The sequence below is a fragment of the Pyrgilauda ruficollis genome, unplaced genomic scaffold (genome assembly GCF_017590135.1).
Source record: "Pyrgilauda ruficollis isolate IOZ18807 unplaced genomic scaffold, ASM1759013v1 scaffold51, whole genome shotgun sequence".
In the NCBI taxonomy this organism is placed as follows: Eukaryota; Metazoa; Chordata; class Aves; order Passeriformes; family Passeridae; genus Pyrgilauda; species Pyrgilauda ruficollis.
The window spans coordinates 4,525,504-4,549,774 of record NW_024526711.1 but is presented as its reverse complement, the minus strand read 5'-3'; the positions used below and the strand labels follow the sequence as shown (position 1 = coordinate 4,549,774).

The 24,271-nt window shown below is 37.5% G+C and overlaps 1 protein-coding gene across 9 annotated transcripts in view; it reads left to right on the top strand.

The window, feature by feature from the left end:
* MAP3K7 (mitogen-activated protein kinase kinase kinase 7) overlaps positions 1-17,223 on the top strand; it is a 48,218-nt gene extending 30,995 nt beyond the window's left edge. For 3 of the 9 annotated variants that reach the window (XM_041480434.1, XM_041480436.1, XM_041480438.1), the window contains 5 exons: positions 2,765-2,832; positions 8,419-8,527; positions 11,301-11,362; positions 11,902-12,017; positions 14,161-17,223. In XM_041480434.1, the coding sequence (XP_041336368.1) occupies positions 2,765-2,832; positions 8,419-8,527; positions 11,301-11,362; positions 11,902-12,017; positions 14,161-14,341 (536 nt within the window). In that variant the 3' untranslated portion in view covers positions 14,342-17,223. Of the gene's footprint in view, positions 1-1,665; positions 2,561-2,764; positions 2,833-8,418; positions 8,528-8,913; positions 8,953-10,401; positions 10,489-11,300; positions 11,363-11,901; positions 12,018-14,160 lie in introns of those variants that run through there. The other 6 variants (XM_041480435.1, XM_041480437.1, XM_041480439.1 and 3 more) reach the window with 4 other exon arrangements.
* The last annotated feature ends 7,048 nt before the right edge of the window (positions 17,224-24,271 follow it).

Here is a 24,271-nt window from a genome sequence, read left to right as displayed (position 1 = left end):
TATGGATGCTGTAGGTCTGTACAGTTAAAATCAATGTATGCCAGAAATCCTACCCTTATCTTGCCAGATCGCTTAATTCTTCTGGAATTCAGGTCACTGTTTTAAGTTCTTCAGAATGTCTTATAGCAGTGTTGCAGTCACTAATCATCCTGCACTGTGAGAGAGGCTTGAGCCCTGTAGGTGTGTAAGGAAGAGAGAGGACTGTGAGTAAATAAGAAAGTGTAAAAGGAGATGCAAATATCTGCTAAAGGGCAGGGAGAAGAGGTCATAGCTGGTCTGGATATTTGGAGGCTGGGTGGGGGTGGTGATCAAAAGCTTAATAAGTTGTACAATTTATTTTTGCCTACAGTATGTGGGGCAGGACGTGATGGAAGTTTCCTGTTCCTTTAGAATTTAATTTTAGAAAATAAACAACACTATGTGAAATGGGTTGTTCTGAGGCCATGAAGTATATTTGTGACATTTGCTTTATAATCTTAAAATCCTGTAAACCACCAAAAGCCTGACACTGTGCATTAAGTTACTGAGGATTGACTTCTGTCCGTGTACAAATCTCTTAGTTTTATAATGAGGGAAAAATATTTTTGAATGGACATAGAGGTAAGAACAAGATCAAAACCGGGAGAGAAAAACATAAAGTACCCATTATCTTTTCAAATAAATATTTTTTGTTGTGTTGTATAGCATATTTTTCAACTGAAATTTGTCTTGAATCTGGAGCAATAAGTATTTGTTGATTCGTAGTCTGTTTCTGCCTTGTTGAAGCTATTTGCCAGATGTCTGCAGTATTATACTAATTAAAATGGCATTGCCTAGTTGAGCTTGCTCTTCCCTCATGCTACTAACTTGAAGATATTTCAGTTAAAGGTGTTCATTTTTTACAACAGTAGTTTTGGCCCCTCTTTCCCCCCCACCCCTTCACTTCCCGCAAGGCATTTTCTTTTCTTTCTTGCACCCCACCCTGATTATTTTAACATTTTGGCAGCCATGTTCTAATATTTCAGCAACACATGCGCTGGGTTCTTTAAATTCACAAATGTTGCTAATCTGAAATGAGAATTTCAGATATTTTTGCAAGCCTATTTCAGCTGAGCTAATTTTATAACAATGTTGTTGAATGAAATGTGCACATAATTTTGTATCGGTCGTGGGTGGATTGCACATATGTTGCATATTGAGATGAGCTGTGGCAGCCAGATGAAGTATCCACAGCACAGAATTCTATTAAATGTATAATCTTGTTTCTTAAACAATTGCATAGAGAAAAAGTTCACTGCAAATGAACAAGTTTAGACATTTTGACATAGATTTGTAATTCACAAGATCCCCATATGAAAGTACTAAAGAAACTTAGCCATTGTTGCTTAGGTAAGTATATACTTTCCCTGAATTTCAGAAGCAAAATACCAAGACCACAGAACAGTTGCAATTCAAATGCATTTGTAGTCAGAGCAAAAAGTATATTCCTGTTTTAAAATCCTGCTTGACTTTCTTATATGCTCGTTTCTCAAAGTACCTTCTATAAATTTTAAATCATCATGACAAATTGATAAAGTCACACTAAGCATTTTGTATTGCTGTTTTGTGGTTGTGTGTTCCTATGTGTAATAATACATATATTTAAAAACTTAAAGGCTTATTAAATATATTAGTCAATATTAAATAGTCTTACATTTTTGTAGTAACTGTTGCAATTCAAAACACGTGTCAGGGTAGGCTTGGAGTCGTGGGAATTATGCTGAATGAGAAGTATCTAAAAGGTCAGCAATGTGATGCCTTTTGCAGGGCTTTGAGTGAGCTGTGTTGGTGGCTGAGTGTGGGGCTGCTGGGCGAGGGGCTGCCATGGCTGCAGTACATGTTTCAGATGCTCTCCTCCAGTAGCAGAGTTACGTAATGCAGAGCTAAGAGCAAGAATTTTGAGCATTGTCAGCTGTTACTCGGGACATTTTGGTGTTTCCTTTTGGACAGCTGACCTGCTCTCAAGAGATAATATAAACAATCACTGTAATAAAAATCAAAGTAGTCAGGGAGATTCTGTTGCATAATCTCCTTTTATTTTTAAGGAGATTTTGTTTCCTGAAAATGCCTTTGATTGCTTGTCAGTGCTAAAATTTAAACTGTTTTATGTAGCTGTCACTGGTGGATAATTGCGAACAGGTGGAAGGAGAAGAGGAAAAGATTACAGCATTGTGCTTCGTAGGTTGATGGTGAGATGTGATTTAGCTGAACGGTCCCCTTTTCACACTACTCAGAGCATGAGAACAGGACATAGTTTCATTCCCCTGAAGGAGACAGGAGACCAGAAGGAAGCGTTTTCGCTTCTTACTTTTCTTGAGGGGAGCGTCACGCAGGCAGAAGTCCTTGCTGTGTTCCTTGAGCAAGCCAAAGAGCAACAGGTTAAAGCTGGCAGCCTGTTATCTTTGTGGTTTAGCTTTTAGAAATCCCCATAACGTAACGCACTTGAAATAGATGTCGTCATCAGCTCCTGCCCCAAGTACTAAGCCTGACCAAATACATGTGACAGAAGATGGTGGAGTAGAGTGCAGCAGCTATTCATGTGGTAGGAGTGGTTATTGTATTAGGGTATACTTTTTGTTGACAGGCCAGCATGTTTTGAGTTAAAATTCTGCAGCTGTCTCTCCCCCTCTCTCACTTTGTCTCTGTGGATTTGTACAAATTCCAAGCTCCTCTGCAACAGTCGCACCCTTCTTATTTTGTTCTGAATATATTTCACTGGTTTGTTTTTGTTTTGTTTTTTTCCCAGCAGGAAACGGACAGCAGAGGCGCAGATCCATTCAAGATCTTAGTGTTGCTGGAACAGAGTCCAGTCAGGTAATGTCCTTCTTATCTCTTCTTTGCCTTTCAGTAAAGTCAGCACCAAATCTGTACTGGGGAACCGATCTCGAAATCTTCACCTTTGATGCTTTCATAGAAATGATGTGGAAGCTTGGCAGACTGTAGTGTTGTTTGTATTGCGTTGAAATGAGATTCCATGAGGGTAACTATGAATGAGCTCTAGATGAGAAGCATTTTCTGTATAGCTTATGCAGTATTTATCACTTTATGTACACGATTTTTGTGTACTGCTTAATTTGGCTGAGGGCACATGTTACACAGGAAAGCCTTTTCATCATTCTGTATGTAGGAAACAATTATAATTACTACTTATTGTGTAAAACAGTTATATATAGCCTCACTTTCTGCATGAAAATAAAAAGCATGTGCATCACTATAATAAATGTTATTTATTATCAATCTCTGAATTCTGAATAGTAAATTGCAGAGATATCTCTCTATTTCTTGTAAAAGATATACAGCAGGGTGTTGTCAAAAAGTTTTGTTTAAAAAACCCACTATTTCAAAAAGGTATTTTATAATAACATCGCTATTTGTCTGGTATTGTAAATGTCATGGTAACAGAGACAGTGGTATGCTACATAACATGCTCCTAGTTTCATTTCAGTTTAAATGAGAAAAGTATAGCTAATGCTTCATTCAGATGCGGTTATTTTGTGTTTTTAATTGCTGCAACAATTCACAGAGACTATTTGATCCTTAGTGTGAACTGGCAATTTTGAGATCCCTGTTATTATTTGCGTGTGGGATACTGGTGCTTAGCATATTGATCAGGTTAATCAAGTTTCCTTATTAAACAGCCTACTGCAATAATCTAAAATAGGTGGTAATTCTTGGCGGGTATAATTATCAGGAAGATAACCTTTGATTTTTCTTTAATTCCATGGAGTGTGATAGCCACAGAAACCTCATCAGTCCTGTAGGTATTAGTAAATTTACTGTGCACATCTACCAGAAAATAACAAGTCTACATAATATATTTTAATATCTTCAGAGAAGACAGGTTTGATAGAAAGAAATCAATCTGCAAAATTTAGGAACTAATTTACCCTATTCATTTAATTGTAGAATTAAAATTATGCAAGACTTGAGGGAAAAAATTAAGTGACAATGCATCAGTTATATCAAATTGTGCTGATTGATGTATGAATATATTTAATTATAGCTTTTTAATTTAAAAGTTTTCATTCTGTTCATTTTAATGAATGGTTGATATTTCAGATTTTCATCATTTGCTTTATATCTTAATAACTATTATAATAATCTTTCTTTGAAAGCTGTTCTACTTCTTGTATGGGTTTTCTAGCTAAATTGTCCTTGTGAACAGAAGGACACAGAAATTTCATTTTATGTTTACCTCACCAATATCTCCTGTGGGTCTAGAGAAGTGCCAGAGTCATAATTTACTTTCTTGCTTCTGATAGTGTACGTATTGGAAATGTAAGTGGAAGAATTACAATTGTCTGTTGCTATCCTGCAGTTTCTTTGGAAACATGGTAAAGTCTGGAAAATAATATTTTAACACACATTTTATATTTTATAATATTTTATAATATTTATAATAATATTTAACACACATTTTAATGAAAAATGCAGTTTCAAAGATATTTTGAAATACATATGTCCATGTAAACAAATAATGAATTTTTATCCCCTTTTTGATGTGAGGAGAGATAGAGGAGTCTGCTAAAACTAATGCTAACTTTTGATGTACACATGCTTATGTATATTAAAAAAAATTGGAAAACTATGAAGAAACAGAGCACAATATGATTATGGCTAAAGGCTTAATATTAATCTTTATGGGTTTCTATACATCTGGACCTCAGTGCCTTGATTTTTTATTAGAAATTTTGAGGTGCTATCCATATAAGCAATCTACAAGCCAAAGCACAAAAAACATCTGAGTGGCATAGCTCTGGTGAGTTTATCCAATCTCTCTGTATGTACCACACCATATCTAGGGTATCCTTTCTAAAGTGAAAATCTCCTTCCCCCTCTCCCCCTTCATTGCAAACATCCTTCTTCCCCCCATTCCATTCTCCCTTACACCCACTCTGTGGCACAGCCCTCTTCACCAAGCAGCCATGGCCCCTCTGCTTCTTCACCCAGGCCATGGAAGGTCCTATCCCACTCAAAATTGAAGGATTGCCATGGTGCCTCTTCCCTGGCTTTTAGCTATTTGACACAATAAAGCTGATCAGAAATATTTTTATTGAATGTATTTTTCCTGGAAAATGGAATCATTCCTAGAAAATGATTCTGTCACTACTACTGTTTTTTAATTAGAAAGGTTTTTCCAATTCAGAATGGAATTTTTCTTAAGGTGAAGGAAAATAGCAGGCTTGTATGTAAATAATCAAATATATGTAATATTAATGAATATAGTATATGTGTATATGTAGAATAAATGTTTAATAATACATATACCAAAGTTTGGGTGCTTACCTGAAAGGGGTAGTCCAAGACTCTTGGTCCTGTGTACCTGCTTGCCTGTTTTCATTTGACCACCTTGTATGTTTCATGATTGTATGTCTATTTTACGTCTGTGTGCTCTTGGAAGATTTTTTTGTGTGGCTTGTATGGCTGACAGTTACTGTGTTTATGTTGTTGAGACACTTAAGGTGCTTAGCAGTATTGCTCTTACTGGTGTTCTCAACAGCAGACAGTAATAGTGCTTTGCAGAGGGTTTTACTACTCAGCATCAACAGTTTAGATAAGAAATTTGCTAGGTCAAGGGTTTTCCATCTTTGGATGTTAGAGTGATTTGGTGTTGAGAACATGTGTTCAGGTCTGAATTTTCACAGATTTTAACACTTGGTGATCTTAGACTGGTCCTTGCTCCAAGTGACGTAAGCAGCACTGATGCAACTGTCCCTTCTAAAATCAAATGCTACATTTTTGTTTGTTTCTGTCTATATACCGTGATGCTCTGTTAATTTCTCCCTTTTTTTGGAACGGAATAGTTTTTTCTTCCTATTTCCCTGTACGTGCACTTCAAAACATTTTAGTGTGTCATCTGTCTGTTGTTATTGCTCTTGCCTAAACGCCTTTCCAACATAGAAACATGCAACTGCTAATGTTTTTGGGGATTTGAAGGAACACAGCAAATTGCTGTTTGTACTGCATGCAATCTTAATAAAATTTCATGTTTTATATGGATACTGAGAAACATATCTGGCATAATGACCCAAGATCTGCAGGTTGTGATCTGATGCTGTGTGGTATCCATCTCCTTGCCTGTGTGTCTTTTATTGGTTTGGTTGTTTTGTACTCATCTTTTACAGTACTATCATAAATACAAAAACTACCTACTTCCTCATTTAAACTTTTTTTTGTTTTGTTTTGGGGGAGAGGAGGTGTCATAACTGTTGCTGGGCCTTCATAACTTTTGCAGGTTACTTTGAAGTGAAAAAAATTACTGTATTAAAGAAAGTCATGTACTGATATGAACAGTTGAGAAGCAAGGTCAGAATGTACATGCCCATATGCATGCAAGCTAAGTGGGATAATTTGGGGATCTGATATTACACAGATGAATCATTCTGTCCATGAGATTGTGAGATCTGTCACAGATGCACATTTGGGTTTTATTCTCCCCTTTCACAGCAAGATAAAATTCACAGATGAGATGAAGAAACAGGACTAGTAAGGATGATTTCTTTAAATCATGTTGCCTGTTTAATTTAAGCTTCAGGGAAGATTATTACTCAGAGCATGCCAGCTTTTTTCAAGACTGTAAGTCTTTGAGAAATGGAAGCTAAGAATGCCATGTGGATTTGACCACCTGGCAAAGATGATTTGATAGTAACCTGCTAGCAAGTCTGGAGGAAGCAAGGATGAAGGGGTAGCAGAAACTGATTGCTAAAGTCCAGCCAATGAACTTTACCTGTCAGAGGGGCTGCCATCCAGGTGGCCTAAAGCATCTCACTCAACACACACTCAAACACTGTAATCTAACCAGTGTTCACTTTCAGAAACTTCCCTTCAGCTTCGTAGTGGTTTTTAGTTATGCTTCAGATGTGATTCCTTCATTTCTATATCTACTGAATTTCATGTAAATAAAGGTATCAAAGAAATGTGGTTTTGTTTGGTGGACCAAAACAAACTGGTAAAGCACTGAGAAGTTACTGTAACTAGAGTATTTCTCAGGTGCTCTTCACTATCCTCTATAGATACTCAACAAATCTCTTTTTGCTTAAAGAACTTTTATGCTGTTACAAGTGCTTTCTCTATCTTCTGATCTTTTACATCAGCAGAGTGTTTATCATTCATATCTGAGGACACTAACAGTAAGCTCAGCAACTAAACCTTACCTAATGTCAAAGACTCCAACACAAAAGATTTTTCAAAATGTCTGATGCCATCATCTTGATAATATCCATCAGATTATTTCTACAGTTTATTGTCTTGTTGCTAGATATTAACATAAAACACAAAATGCTTAATAAACACCACAGAAGGACTATGCATTTGAAATAATGGATGTTTCAGTGTGTATAATCTTGTTATTCTTTGGATCATTACTGGGCCAGAATACTGAATTTTAAAACTTAAATTAAAGTAGGATATTTGGAAATAAAGTCATGAAGAAATATAGTTTCTAGTTAATGTATATTTGAGTGCTTGTTTTGAAAAATTGAGTCATTTAATGAATCATTTCATGATAAATACACCATCTTGAAAATAGCTGTATTTTGATAGCATCTTTCCTTTTACTTCATTTTTTTCTGAGAAACTTGCTGGGGCTTATAGTCTTAAATCCTTTACTGTGTTAATTTAATGTCACTGAAGGGGTATGTGAAATAGAAATGTATATATTGTAAATGACATTTCTGAAAAAGCAGCTTAGCAGAATAATGAAATCTGTATTATGTTTTTGTGCTTTGGTAAACAAAAAGATTGGAGTCAAAGAGTACATGAAAAAACAACCTTCAGAATCTTGGTTTAGTTCTTAATTTCCTTCATGAGGGAGAATGTACTCATTTTCTGATTGATGTGCTTCAATTGAGTGATCCTTTTTGATTCGGCTCTTTTTCACATTTTCTGAAGATTAATCGTGTAACCTCTGAGTTAACAAAAGAACCAGAAGAAAACTGTAGATTAATACATGGTAGTCTAGTGCAGCTACTTAGCTGTATTCCTTTTATTGAATGTAGTTCCATTCATTGATTAAACGTTGGAAAGAAACTTTATTTCCTCTTTATGTTACAGAGGTGCTAGATTTCACTGAACGATGGTGCAAAAATCACCAAACATATTGTCATGATTTTCTGTAAAGATCTTAAACACAATGTTCAGCATTGCTTTTTGTTATGCTGAATAGCAAAATTGTATCAATTTCTTTTACACAGTAAAGAAGAAATGGGGATGAAATTATCCCTGCAATGCTTGTAAAATTGACCAAACCATCAGGAGAGCATTCAGGGTAAAAGCTTGGGGAGGGAAAGTATTTTTAAGGAGGGTTATAGGTTCATATTTCTTTAATTTATTTTTTTTTTCTTTTTAATGAACTTCTCAAAGAATCTTCTGTTAACTTGTTGTTTTGTTTTGTCATTTCAGGAGAGTAGAAACAGCAGTAGATCGTCTAGTCCTAGTGTGAGAATGATCACTACCTCGGGACCAACCTCTGAAAAGCCAACACGTAATCCGTGGACACCAGATGATGCAGGTAATCCTTTGTTTATTGTGTATTTTTTTTTGTATGTAAAAAATGTAAATATTAATTTGTTTGTGGTATGGGGTGTGTGCTCAGACATTAATAAAAGTAAGCAATGAAGATCATGATTTTTTTAAGTTCTGCTTAAATCCAGTCATTACATTACTGCCTTGTTTTTCACATACACTGTAAGAATACTTATTTATAGATTGCTAAATTACATAAACTTGTAAATATTTTGCTTGTAAGAAGGTGCTGTAAATTGCAGTGATAATAATACTTAATGAGCATCTTGTTAGCAGTCTTTTTTACTATAGTGTGGTTTTGGAGCATTAGGGGAATAGACATCTTAGAACATTTCAGTCTTGTTCATTTGTATTTTGAGTGCACATTTAAAGATTTCATTGCCCTCACATCTGGAATTAAATGTTATGTAGGTGAGTATCATCTTGAGTAGGTTACTCCTGTTTACCATCCTAGTTGTAATTTTGCTTATGCAGAATGTAGATGTGCACACAAAATTGCTGGTTTTAAATGCACTAACACGTGTCTGTAGAAACATTGTAAATGCTTCTACAGTAGCATCACTGTTCTTTTGTTATGAAATAGGATTAAGCATGAGGATAAGTGAATAGTTCAGTTTTAAAAGTCATAATGCATTCTGTTATGAGAAGAACCAGTACTGGAATGCAGGAAAAAATGGATCCCCACAAATTCAGTTTTAGAGTGTAAATAAAAATTACATTTTTGATGCCAAAATGTACATGTTGAATCTTAAATTTAGTCTCAAGATGGTACTTCAGAGTGCCTCAAATGCTGTAATCTTTTTCTTGTGATCTTTTCATCTGGATGATCAGACTCTTCCTGTAACCAACTGCAAAATGAAAACTCATGTGGTGACTGACTCTTGCACAAGCATATGTATATATACATAAGTATGTATGTATATTTGCTCACTTGCATTTTACCAAATATAAGGTGATTATGTAAGATGTACTTTTTTTTCCCCTGTGTTAGTGGGAGAACAACATATTCTTGTGTTTTGCTTCCCTATTTTCTTCTTTCTTTCCTTTGCTACTTTGCCTGACCACAAGTCAGTGCCTTGTCACTCATAACTTTCCCAAGCCCTTTCCCACTGCTGCAGCCCACCCTTGGCCCTCTTGTGCAGCATGGACCCCAAGATGCTTTAGGCAGTGAGCACTAACGGGAATTGCTGCCTCACATTGGAAGCAAACTCTTACCCAGTCAAGATCTCATTGGGAACTGAAAGCTGCAAATCGTAAGCCAGTGCAACAAAAGTTTGTGCCGAGTTTTTGGTCTTAAATGCAGCACAGCACTGGAGCTAAAAGTCAGGTTTGTTTTCTGGCCCACAGAAATTGGTCACCTTATACTCAGGTAAATACAGAATGTGCCATAAGTATATTTTTTCTTGCTAGGTTTATGTAGGCCATGCACAAAGAATTGTTCAAATTTCTGAGGACAGAAATAATTCTGTGTTTCTGTAAAAGATGCTATGGTTTTAATTTAATGAAGCAAAGTGACAAAACAAGGATGCAGCCGTATCTGGTCAATCAAGGAGAATTTGCAGTTCTGTGACACAGTGCTGAAACACTCGGGAATGTCACCTGAAGCATTTACGTGTATTGATGTATTTTTGAAGCATTGCACTCATTGTCACAATATCCGTATATGGCAATAGCCTAATGTAGGGAAGGACTTCTCATGTTGATTGCATTTAAGATACCATGGTGATTAAGTCTCTGGTTTTAGGGTTGTTTTCTTTTTCTTTTTTCTTCTTGTTTTTACCACCTTCCAGTTTCCTTACAAGCATACCCTTAACAACTTTTTCTCCATTCCCACCCTCTTATTTCTGTTTCCTTTTGAAGCTGCTCTTGGAAATAGCATAGTCTTTGAGGGCAACACCTTAGTTTCTCTACCACGACTACTCTGTGGCAGGTGCTTTTGGGGTATGGGTAAGCAGCCCCTTTTTTTTCCCACCTACCCTCCTCCATATAATCCTCTAGTAGCAATTATGCAGCTGTAAAACCAGTAGTTTCTCCATGTGTCTTTACTCCTGTGTCTCTTAAAGCTTAACAGTAACCTTATGATCCCCAGATTGTGGGCTACTGAAAGATAAGAATGCAGAAACATACTAAATCTGGAATGAAAGCTCTAGAGAAACCCAGAGCAACTGCAGCGTAAGAAGAGAGCAGCCATGCCCAGGAGACAGACCAATTATTGGGTTCCTTGCTACCCACAAAATATCTATATGGAGCAGAGAAGATGCCCTAGAGCATGTAGTGAGGAAGATACTTAGAGACCTCACTGGGAGCAGGTTTCAAAACTGAGCAGGAGGCTGTGCTTATTTTATTTTGGCAGAGCTGATTTGCACAGCTTCTAATTTTAAAGTCATTAGATGCATGGGCTGGCTGGCTCATCCTTCATAAACAAGAATGAAATGGCAAATTTTTTATAAACAGAAATGATTGCAAACTGTACAAAAGTGGTATTTTTAAAATCTGTGTGCTGTTACATGGCTTCTAGAAATGTAGGTTGATAACCATAATTTTTTTTTCTTGATGTGATAGACCATACTTTTTGATGTTCTTAACTATCAGAAAAACAAAATGATTCATCTGCCTTGGGATTGGAACGCTGCTATTTCCATCTGCTTATCCACATTCAGATTGTGTATTGTGTAATTACTTAGACTTCTTGTTTTTGTCCTGTAAGAACAGAATTAACTCTTTTTAAATACATTAAAGTTTTCTTGGTATTTTTACAGAGACCAATGGGTCAGATAACTCCATCCCAATGGCGTATCTCACATTAGATCATCAGTTACAGGTAATAAATATACAGTTTATTAGATTCTCAAGTTTGCATTTCATTCTAGCACGTGACTTTGGGGCTGCAAAATATAGTGCCACATATTTACCTGGGTTTATGTTCTGTCTAATTTTTGACCAAGGCTAAAAAAATATATTATGTAATCTGAGCTTGGTTGACTCAGGTTTGATCAAGCTATTAAAAACAAGCCCTGGGAAACATGATCCCTAAAACCAAATGTAAGCTGAGTTTGACTGTCAAAATAAGACATTATTTGCTTGAGTGTTACTGACTCAAATCATTGTATACACTTTATTTTTTGTGTGTGGGATTAAACACTGCTTTGATTTTTGTGACAAGTGTCAGATTAAAAACTTCAAATTGGAGTAAACTTTGACATCGGTGCTGTAATATTTTCCAGGGGATGGTTTAACACTTATTTTTAAAGGCTTACTGGTTTTTAAAAGACTGTTATAAATACACTGCAGAGACATTCTAACACACTATTTACTAAGATATCAGTTCATTAGTCTTTTACATGTCTGATTTATTTTCAGCCTCTAGCACCATGCCCAAACTCCAAAGAATCTATGGCTGTGTTTGAACAGCACTGCAAAATGGCACAAGAATATATGAAAGTTCAGACAGAAATCGCATTGCTGTTGCAGAGGAAGTAAGTGAAATGCATTTAAACTTTTCTGTCCTTCTATGTCTTTTCTATACGCAAAGTCTGTGTATAATAATAAAAATACATAATAAAAAGTAAATAATATTTCTGGCTTTATGAAGTAACATTTCATAGGCCATAATTATTTTCCAACCTTAAACTCAGGAATACTGAGCTTCTCAGTACAGATGAAATATTTAGAACAGGTAATTGAAAGGTCTTATCAATATCAAGACTCTTCTTCTGGACAAGTCCTACATAAGGTCGTGGCAAATCTCTGTATGTTACAAACTGGTAATGTTTGATTTTATCATCTCAAATGAAACATCTGAACTGTTAAAGAACCTTGGAATTTAATTTGCTACACTGTCCATTAAAGTATTTTCAGTTGTAATTTATAGATAATTGTTAACCAATTATAGAATTTTGGGTAATATGTCAGTGTTAGTCATTTTGCTGTTAGTTTTAATCATATCTCTGACTTTTGTCAAGCACTGCATTTACAACAATATTATCAACACTCATCTTAGATTTTTCTGCCATGGCTTGAGGACCTGATGCTTAAAAGCTGTTATGTGCCTTTTCCTTGTGTGTTGGAAATAAGCTCTTTCCTCTTGCATTGTTTACATGTATAAGTAAAGCAGCTGCACATATTGTTGTATTAGGTAAAAAATGATTGCTGATTCAGAATTTGAGTTCATAACAAGTTCTGTTGTGTTCTGTTTCCTGATGCTGGGGACCAGTCCAGAGGTCATAGTTGCACACTAGACCAAATAATCAGCTTGTGACCCACCAGTGTCTGAGCCACTGGCAGCTGTTAATAGGGATCTTGCCTTGGTATTTGTGGATTAGCTAATGAGAAAAATGTGTGTGTAAACCTTTTGTACAGTAGAAATAACATACAGAATGGGGGGGAAATGTTACTGTAAGATTGAACTCCTATCACATATTCACGTTGGGCGTAGTATTCTGTGACCAATTTGGTTTTTTCACATGTAACTAGGATTTTTAGATTTGATGAGGAGATAATGATGCTAGAGTTAATATCTTAATTTTGATTTTATTGATGTTGTCTCCAATGGTCAATAAATTATTTAAAATATACTTGTTTCAAAACTGTTATTCTCTACTTTTAGATTCCTACTGGGTTTTTTCCTAGGAAGTTTGTGTTCACATTTCTTCCAAACTGTTTTTTTCTTAGTCAGACTGTAATTGTCCACAGGCATTAAAACTAAAAAATATGTTGTGATGGATTAATTTAATGCTAGTTAAGGTAGTTATTAGTTCAGCCCTAATATAATTACTAAATTTTCTTTCACTGTAATTAAAAACTGTATGGCAACAATTAATTAACTTTCTCCTTTGCTATTTTGTTGCAAAAATATTGCTGGCAGCTTGCCTTCTTGTCACCTCATAACAAAATAGTAAAACAAACTGCCACATCAGTTTTGCAGAATAAATTATAGCAAGATTATCAGTATGTTTGGGTCCCTAAAATCTTTGCTAAAAAAACACGTTGAATACTTACAGCATAAATAATGGGAAATGCCAGTTACAGACGTAATTTCCTTGATTCTACTTTTCCACTGCTTCAATAAGTTCAAGTCCAGATAGAAAATAGCATTTCACTAAAAAGTTACAAAAATTACTGCAGTTTTGTATTTGAAGTTGCCTTTTAGAGATTTAAAATGTACATATAGATGTCTAAAACTGGAATTGAATATATTTATGAAATTTTGTGCTGCTCCTTAGGTATTTTACTGTGACCTGTAAAACTACTTCTGAAAGAAATTATCTAAAGGACAGTTTTAGAGACTGAGGCTCAGTCCTCAGCTGTTTTAGAGTTTAAATGTGGATTTGATTTGGAAGGGAATTTTTCCTCAGACTACATTAAAGAATAACATTCTTTTGTCAACTTCTTTTGCACAGAATATCACCAGCTGTGAGTTCAGATTGATAATCAAATACTGATTTGAAACATATGAAGTCAGCTACACATAAATGATATCACCAGCTGTGAGTTCAGATTGATAATCAAATACTGATTTGAAACATATGAAGTCAGCTACACACAAATGAAAATAGAATATAAATAGCATATAAATGAAAATAGAATATATAGACAATGACTTTTTTTTTTCCATTTCAGACAAGAACTAATAGCAGAACTGGACCAGGATGAAAAAGACCAGCAAAACACATCCCGTCTAGTACAAGAACATAAAAAGCTGTTAGATGAAAATAAAAGTCTCTCAACATACTATCAGCAATGCAAAAAACAATTAGAGGTCATCAGAAATCAGCAACAGAAGCGGCCAGGCACATCATGATTTCCTGGGACCTTTTAAATGAAAAATATGCACAGAAAAGACTGGTTTTTTTATTGTTATTATTATCCCGTATTATGACAGCTCATGAGTGTTAGCTTCTTGGTGTGATCTGTACATGTCTGCTACACTTAACATCATTTAATTTTCTTTTTCCTAGGTGAAATCCAGTTCAACAGGTTAATTGAATAGGGTGAAAAAACAGTGACTTGAATTAACCAACAGCCCTCAATTTAAAGCAAGAAGAGTGGCTGTTTGCATGCTCCTTGTGTGAAGGCTAGCCTAACCAGTGTTGAGGAGGCTGCTAAATTGTGAAAACTTATTTTTAGTTTTTGGTGTTGCCTCAGTAAGAGCAAAAAAAAAAGACTTTCCTGTTTAAGAATGGTTTTTTTCCAGTGTCTCATCTCAAACTATTGTTATGATGATTATTTTCATAATAAACTGAAACATGCACCAAGCTGCAGAGGTGGTGTGGGCTGACCAGAGTAATTCATGATGCATTAGTGATGCTTTTTACCTTTAGACATAGTGTATTTTTCCACATGCAAAATGGTAGGCAAGCTGATGCCAACATTCTCGGTTCAGTGCTTGATAGCCCTGCATTTTGACTAATATATTTCTTGTAATCTTGCATTCATAAAATATTTGAAGTAAAAGGCTGTATTTTGTTTACTTTCTTGGGGTGAATGACATCCAGTTTCATTTAAATACTGGCCAAAAGTTGGGAAGGTGATCGCTGGACAGAATTGGTCCCTTATATAAAAGAGATATCATCAAAAATATGTAAAAGTGTGTTCCAGACCTTTAAAACTTTTGTCCCTGTAGGATCTTTGGAAGAAAATTCAGAAAGAAAATTAATACAGTACTTGAAATACTTGCACTCTTTATGTTTTTGCTCCATTGTTGATTTTGTTTCAGGAGTTTTTTTTCTTAAAACTTATTTGATGAAAAGCAATTACCATAAATGTAAATAAGTTTGTTTTAGATAGAGAAGAGTTTGGGGAAATAACTTTATTTTAAATAGCAAATTCTAAAATGGAGTTGAGTATGCAAATAGTGGAAACTATTAAGAAAATGAGGGAAATAGCTTAGATCGCTGTCAGGAATCTCAGTTATTCCACTCATTTGAACATAGCTTAAAGGAAGTTCATCACAGAATGCCTGCTGCCTTTGTGACTGAAGAATTGCATTTAATGAACTTGAGTGGAATATGTAATGCTCAGTGTTGATATTTACCATTATTACATAGGAGAAAATAATTACTTGTTTACATTGCAGATTGATTATTTGGATTATGAATTAACTTTAACTGGTACAAAAATGAGACACTTCTATATACAATGATAAATTACTCCTTACATACATACATAAGTTATTGATGTTCTCCGTTACAGGCAGGGTTTTAATAACGCTTGTTTGCAAAATTAAAATAGGAAATAGAAGTTTAGTTGCTGAGCCCTATAAATAAAAGAGAAGTGATCTGAAATTTGAAGTACACTTATTTCAAATAAATAGTTACTCATACCCATGAGCAGAACTTGGAAAAACTTTAAGGGGAAAAACCTCGTACTATTTTCTCTTTCTCTTCCTGCCTACTTGATAAAAACCATTACTACAGTTGTGCTTATCTGTGAACAGCAAAGAGGACGAACAACTTACTGAACATCCTGTCTTGAAAATAAATCCATTGTTGGCAAAGCTTTGGGAGTTAGAAACCTTTCCCTCATTTTATTTAAATAAAGGAAGGGTTCTCATTCCCAAAACCTTAAGAGATAATTTGATTAGTTAGCTGAAACTGATATTGGGATCAACTTAAGGGCACACATATTTATAGCAAAATGTAATTGAGGGAGAAAATAACTCTAGTATTAGGAATAGCACAAGTTATCCAAAGCATTGCTGTTCACATACATCTGTCTATCTACCAAAATGGAGACACTCAGTGATCAGCAGCTAACTTAACATATGCTGAAGCATGAAATAGAGCAGCATAAATACTGATGCTCAGCTTCAGAGGCATTGAGAGTTACATACACAAAATCATTTCTCAGGACAGTTTTTACATTTTTGCTGTGTAGTCAAAGAGATATGCTTAAGGTAAATCTGTTGTATGTGAAAAGTCACTTTATGGCAAGGTTTGAATAATGAAAGCGAATGCAGTGATAAATTAATGGTACATAATACAAAATTAATTTCTGGCAGTTGTTTATGATTTTCCAGGGTTTACATTAAAAAGGATCTCAGATTATAAATAAGTGCTGTGCTACCATACACTGTTGACTTCAATCAGTAGTTTGGTTTTATCACTCTTTTAATTTTCAAAAGGAAACTGGAGTTTGACATTTTGCCTTCAAATTGTCCTTTTCTTAATTTTACCAAAAATTTTTAAAATACTTGCCCAGATTTCTCACAGAGGTTTTCCATATGAAAAAAATTTTCATCATAAAAAAAACGATATGGGTAAAACACGGCAGCTTGGGATAAGAAGAGTTTAGCAGCTTAACTTTCAGTGACCTTTATTGTTTTCATAAGGCTCGTGTTTTAAAGTTGTTTACAAATGTACTTTTATTTTTCTGTTAAACTGTTTAGACTGTTCAGGAAGTCTTTTCACGTACTCTTCTGTTCAGTTAAAGCTGTTCCTCTAATAATGGAGGTGAAACATCTAGTTTGGGCTGGGCACTGCCTTCTCAGAAAAGGTAACAGGCTCTGCTTTTTGTTACAGTCTGTGTTCTGTAAGATATTTTGTAATTGAAGTATGCTTCTGTATACTATGCAGTTCTTCCAAAAATGCTTTTTTAGGCTTTTTGGTTTGTTATTTTTTCTGATGAGGAGTTGAAGATTGTAATTCATAACTTGTACATAAAATGGTGAATGATTTCATATGATTCAGGAATGAGCAGTGTGGCTTTCTGTTACAGGGTTTTACTGCTTTGTCAGGAGTCTAATTAATAAAAGCTGAGAGACTTCCACAAACATGTAGTAATGCCCCAACACTTGCCAGAGCATCCGTAATCTCTCATGGAATCCCACACTGGTTGGAAGATAATCATCTTGCAGTTGTTCCCACTGCTGAAAAAAATTCTTCTGCTATGAGCTTGTTCCTTCCTGTATGCAGAACTGGGGTGTAGGATGAATGGTCTTACTCATAACTGAGTATAAAGATATTTTAAGAATGCCACATCTACCTTGTGGATGTAGTGCAAAGAGATAAGTGCTTGTCTTCTGTTTTAAGGTCAGAAAAATTCCATTCCCTGTAACTTGTCTGTTTTGTTCATAATGTATGTTACAACTTGAGAGGTTCCATTGTCATACCAGAGACAGAGATGACCCCCGAAAGTGTCTCATTGCCTGTGAAGATCACAAAATTGTGCTTCAGATCTCTTCTGAAGTGTTCTGAACAGCTTGATCCTGTCAGGTGCCCTGCTGTAACTTGCCGGGAAAGTTTGAAAAAACAAGGGGAAAGAAAAACGGTGTGGCACACCCGACCCCACAGAATAGAGATATCCCTGCTGAGCTGGTTGATAAGCAGGATGTTAGAAAAGCAATCCTGTGTAGATGTGTATGCAAATAGAAACACGGTGTTACGTACTCACGGGTTCTTACCTGCCTGAAAGGAGGATGCAGCCAGGTGGGGGTCTGCCTCTGCTCACAGGCAACCAGCAACAGGACAGGGGACACAGCCTTAAGATATGCCAGGGGAGATTTAGGTTGGACATTAGGAGGAGTTTTTTCACAGAAGAGCTGTTTAGGCTTTGGAATGGGCTGCCCAGGGACATGGTAGATTCACTGTCCCTGAAGATGCCTAAGGAAAGACTGAAGGTGACACTTGGTGCCATGGTCTGGTTGATGTGGTGGTTTCAGTCATAGGTTGGACTTGACGATCTCAGAAGTCTTTTCCAACTTCATTGATTCTATAGAGAACTGCATATATAAAATCAGAATTGATAGATATCTTTTTCTTACTCCAAAATCAGAGCTTTCTTTAGTTTTTATTTACTTCAGTAATGTCACTAGATGGGTGATATTCTATGCCTGTGAAGATCACATTCTTTAGAGGCAGATAAGCAGAGGTGTGAGAGTGCATCAGTTATTTTTTGTGCCCGTGTAGCAGTTTCCTGCTTCTTGCAGGGACAATTCACATCCTTCACTGAACTTGGAGAGGTTTGCTGCACATGTTTAACTTTGAACCTACATCTGTCTGGTTATGAAATAGTACTTAATGAAAGGGCAAAAAGGAATTTAGACTAAGTAGTTTTAATTTTTAATTATTAATAAAATACTGTCTTAAAATACTTAGAGCTCTGCTAATCCTAGGGCTTTAGCCTAAACAATCATTAATGAAGAAAATATTTTTTTATAGCTGTGTGCTTTACACTAAGTAGCTAAAAATTTGAAATACTCCAAAGGATACAACAGGCTTGTGTCTGCATAATTCCACATAGTTTATCAGTATTCCCCTTCTAATTTGAATAAAGGCAGCCATGCACTTGGGAACCATTTCTTTTTACAGGTGGATGGAGAGGAGCACATCATCGAATCACAGAATCATTAAGGTTGGGAAAGACGTGGTGGACAACAAGCTGCCTGTGAGCCAGCAATGCCCTTGTGGCCAAGGAGGCACGTGGTGTCCTGGGGTGACAGGAAAAGCATTGCAAGTTTATGGAAGTGGTTCTTCCTCTGTGCTCAGTCCTGGTGAGGTGCTGTGTCCAGTTCTGGGCTCCTAGCACAGAAGAGACATGGAGCTACTGGAGCAGGTCCAGTGGAGGGCAGTGAAGATGATGATGGGACTGGAGCATCTCTCTCATGAGGGAAGGCTGAGATAGCTGGACCTATTGAGCCTGGAGAAAAGGTGACTGAGAATGGATCTCATCAGTGTGTATTGGTATCTGAAGGAAGGTGACAAGAGGGTGTTTCCAGCCTCTTCTTGGTGGTGCCAAGCAATGGGAGAAGAGACAATGGACAGAAACTGATGCACAGGAAGTCCCACCTGAACATGAGGAAGAACTTTACTGTGTGACTGACTGAGCACTGGAACAGACTGCCCAGAGAGAATGCGGGGTCTCCTTCACTGGAGATATTCAAAACATGTTTGAATACAATCATGAGTAGCATGGTCTAGGAGACCTTTGGAGCCTGGACCAGGTGACCCACTGTCATCCCTTCCAGCCTTACCCATTCTGTAAATCATTTAACACTGATGTGCAGCCTGGTGGAAATGCATTGGTCTTTCCTTTGCCTGGTCATGCTTTTCAGTCTCACTGATACTGAACAGGAAAAGTGATGGAGCAACTGCACACAGACTGCTCTCCTGTGGTAATTAGGCAAAAGACTGAGTGGTGACTTGCATTCATATAATCTATGGCCTTAGCATGTGCTGTGGAACAACATTTTAGTTTATACCAGAAAATTAGGAAAAAAAAAATCCTATCTGTAGGCAGCTTGGAGATTATATAATCTTTACATTTACTCTGCTCAGAGGGTGGTGAGGCACTGGAGCAGGTTGCCCAGAGAAGTTGTGGATGCCCCATTCCTGGCAGTGGTCGAGGCCAGGCTGGATGGAGCTCTAAGCAACCTAGTCTAGTGAAAGGTGTCCCTGCCCATGGCAAGGGGGTTGCAACTTCGTGATCTTTAAAGCCCCTTCCAATGCAAACCATTCTGTGATGAGGTAGATATGTGAAGATCTCTGTCTGGGTCTATTCCCCTTCCTGCTCATTAAGAGTAGCAGTGTAGATGTCAAGCTGTGGCCACCTTTGAGTGATGTGCAAAGCCACATGACTGACCTGGTAGCTCCTGCATTGTGGAAAGAGGGGTGGCCGAAAAGATGCTTAAGAAATGGAGAACACTTCGTGCAGCTTTGCTACTGTATCTGTACAAAAGATGCTTCAAACTACTCAGACTCCCTTCCAAAAACAGGCAAAGTTACAAAGATTAGGCTAAAGAGGGAGTAAATCATCCTGTCATGTGGGGATATCCATATTTGCAAAGCCACCACATGTGAATCAGATTCTTACTCACATTCCTTACATCACCTTCATCATTAGCAAATTCCTGGCCAGGAATTGTTCATGAAGTAGGAGGTGTACATAATTCAGCTCATCCTCTGAGGGCTGTCTGAGGCTTGCAGGGCTGCTGGGAACAAACTGCCTCTGTCAGGGAAGGGCTCAGATGGGACCTTACAAGAAGAGTCAGCACCAGGAGCCCCTTTGGTCGGTGCTGCTGTGCTTTGCACCAGAGCACAGTGCTATGGCTGAGGTTACAGGGCTGGTGATGAGAGCAGGGCTGCTGCTTTTCTTCAGCAGCCTCTAGCCACCCCTCTGGGTGTCCTTGAGTGCTGGCAGACACCAAAGCTGCTGTGAAGTGTGAGATTTAGGGTGACAGTTGTGTGCTTATCAAAAACCCTAGTTCCAAAGAGATGGCTAAGGAGGGATTTTGTTTATTTGTTTTGGGATAGAAAAAAAAATTTGGGGTGAGGGTCATTGAGAGCACTGTATCCCACATCTCTGGAACAGGGAAGTATGCTTGTAGCCTTGGCACAAGCCCTTTTCTGAGTGTGCTACCAAAAGAACCATGTGGTGAAACAAGTGGTAAAGGCTTTCATGGTTGCTTCTCTGAGGGCTCTGAGTTCTCAGACTTGAAAGGAAGAAGAGGGAAAAAAAGGAAAATCCATAACAACACAGCTAGGGAGATGAATGTGGCTGGTTTATTAATAATTTTGCATATTATGCCATGGTCTCCCCAAAAAGTGCTAGAGGTGAAACTGAGTTTTCAATCTCAGCTGCTTTAATTCAGTGGGTTTAGCACCATGTAATCTGCACCTCCTGGATAAACCTCAGCCTTCACCTGGCCTTCACAGCTGAATTTGCCCCTCCATGAAGTGGAAGTTTTTATCTAAATATTTCTGGAGCAGGACCTCAGGTAAAGATATCTTTTTAATAAAATCCTATTGTGGTAAATCACAAAAGGTACAAAAAGTTATGAACATTAAGAATCTAACTTGGTTTTAATCATCTGGAAACTCAGACTTTGGTGATTTTTCTTTCGTTCCCTGGGGCCCAGTCCCAGAGTAAGAAAAGATGCAAATATAACCAATTGCACACAGCTTTTCTGTGCTATATCCAGCTCCTACAAGTTTACTTTCTGTCAGTGAGGTTCAGTGAGGGATCTGGAGCACAAGTCCTGTGAGGAGCAGCTGAGGGAGCTGCAAGTGCTTAGCCTGGAGAAAAGGAGGCTCGTGGAGAACCTTGTCACTCTCTACAGCTCCCTGAAAAGGAAGGTGTAGCCAGGTGGGGTTCAGCCTCTTCTCACAAGTACTGAGAGGAAATGCCCTCCAGTTTTGCCAGGGAGGTTTAGATTGGAAATTTCTTCACCAAAAAAGCTGCCTAGCGTTGAACAGGCTGCCCAGAAAAGTGGCTGGGTCCCCATCCCTGAAGGTATTTAAAAGCTGTGTAGATGTGGCATTTAGGGACATGGTTTAGTGTTGCACTTCGCAGTGCTGGGTTAGTGGTTGGTCTTGATCTTTGAAGTCTTTTCCAATTTAAATTATTCTATGATTCTGTGATTCTATGTACAGACTTGAGATTGTTGCTAAGGAAAGTAGCAAAATATAATTTTAAAGAAGAAGATTCTACTGAGGTTTAGCCCTTACTTGATTTATTTGGGGGCAGATTTCACAAGAAGTGGGTGATTTTCAGAATATCTTTATCAGGTAGAACACCAGTCTCATGGCTGATGTTGATATTACAATTTTTAACCAGCACTGTGGCTTCCCTGGCCTGAACAGTTACTTCTAGTCTGGATATTGAAATTATCTGCTGGGGAAAAGCAGAGCTTTGGAATCACAAAGAGTAAACTTAGTTAGTTCATTTCTGAAATCAAACAAAATGTTGAAGTCTCGAAAACTGACAAGAAAAACAGAAGAAAATGCCAATGAGGAAAATGAATTTGCAGTCATTCTGGCATGTTAATCCAGATGTCTAAAACTGGCTGGCAAGGAAGTAAATTACGTATTACCCTCACACCTGTACAGAGAGATAGCATTCTGAAAAATTTGCTTTTGTTCTGCTCCGTCAGTTGGTCTGAGATATTGTTACTCTCCCGGAGAACCAGGGCTGGTTCCTTTCACAAGACTCTTTCACTGTCACAGAAGGATGGTGCTGTCTCTACTCAGTATGTGGCCAGTCTTCCCATACCAACCATTTTCTCAGAGCTCAGCCTTGGAACAGGTAGCTGGAGGGCTGGTAGAAGTATTCACAAAGATACTTCCTCCCACTTGCTTCAGTCAAGGGAGACACGTATTCCTCCATGGTAAATCAAGCTGCGGGCCTAATTCAGAGTACTGAAACGGATGGTGCAGAAAATAACTCTCCCTGCTTTACAAGTGAGGCTACACAGGTGGATACAGGAGAGATTACTCTCAGATGCCTTTAGCATTTGTGAAAACCTCAAGAACTCCCCAGTCATCGGCATCTGCCAGTGAGGAAAATCAGAGATGATACCTACACTCATTTTGACCCATCTCTTGTGTTTCTGCTGCTGAACATTATTTTGGACTTTAAAATCTTCTAATAGCCAAATATGTAATTGACTAACACTTCTCATAGTATGAGTGCTTGGCATAACTTGCCCTCTTATTTGGACCAAGGCTAATGTTTGATGTATAATAGCCATCTTTATCGAATTACCCCTAGAATTAGTATTATCAAGAGCAGCACAGGCCATGCATATCCTTTGTGCATCTGCAGGCAGGCTGCAGGAGGACCTGTGACACAAGGAGAAGTCTGAGAGTCACCACAACTCCTCACCTCAAAGAGCAGCAGGGCTGTTAACTCGTGGCACTGATTTTGCAAGGTTTATGCCTTCAATCCCGACTAACGTCACTAATTCACTCTGGGGTTGCCACTCAGCAGACAAATTAATGGCGTGAGTCATTGTCAACTCCTACTAAATAAACCAGTGAACTAAAGATGAAAGGCTCTGTATCCAAGTTGTTTTCATTAATTGCACTGTGGGGCAAGGGTAGATTTAATTTCAAGGACGGGAATATTAACCTCAATTCCTTTTCCTTAATTGAGTGTGGAGAAACAAGAGGCGTAAGCAAGGGAAGTGGAGAACAAGGACATGGGTCATTAGCACTGTCATGTGGTCTCACAGGCAGCAGTGCCTTGTAAAAAATGTCATTGCAGCAACCAGGAGGCAAAAGCTTGTTTGGCAATGCATGGAGCATAAGTGATAAGGAAATTTACATTGATGATTGAATTGTCACCAGTATTTAGATGTACAGGTCTCAGCACAGGCTTATGACGTTAAACTAGTAACTGGAGTCCATCTTGCAATGACTCCTAGGGTAAAAACACCTGCAAAATCCTGCAGAACCCTCTCCATGGCTGATGCTGCTCCATGGGAATCCTTTAAGGAAAAAGATGTGGTCATTAGGCCTATTTTATTACTGATATATAACACTTGCAGAGCATTTCTCACCTGAAGGCTTCAAATCACTTTCCAAAATGTGTGATTACAGGAAAATAGAGGCCCAAAAGAGCACAGCTGACCTTCCAGAAAGAAGTAAGAATTTTGGAATAAGATTCATGTTTCCTGCCTATCATTCCATTAACGTATGTGGTGGGCTCCAGTGATTCTGTCGCTGAATAATTATCAGTTAAGCAGCAGAGCTCAGGAGAAGTTCCCTGGATCTAGCTTAGCTAGATCCAGGAAACATCCTTTTAGCTAGTGAGGGTTTGGTACATTTTTAATTTCTCAACTGTCTGAGTTGATTAAGCTGATGCGAATGGAAATAATATATATAACATACCAGGTCAGCTGTCGTTGTGAAAGTGAGATGGCAGTGAATGAATGGGTACATCTTTTGGGTATGCATAGCAGGGTGGCTCATGAAATTACATCTTAGTATGAGATAAGGTGTCTCCTACATATAAA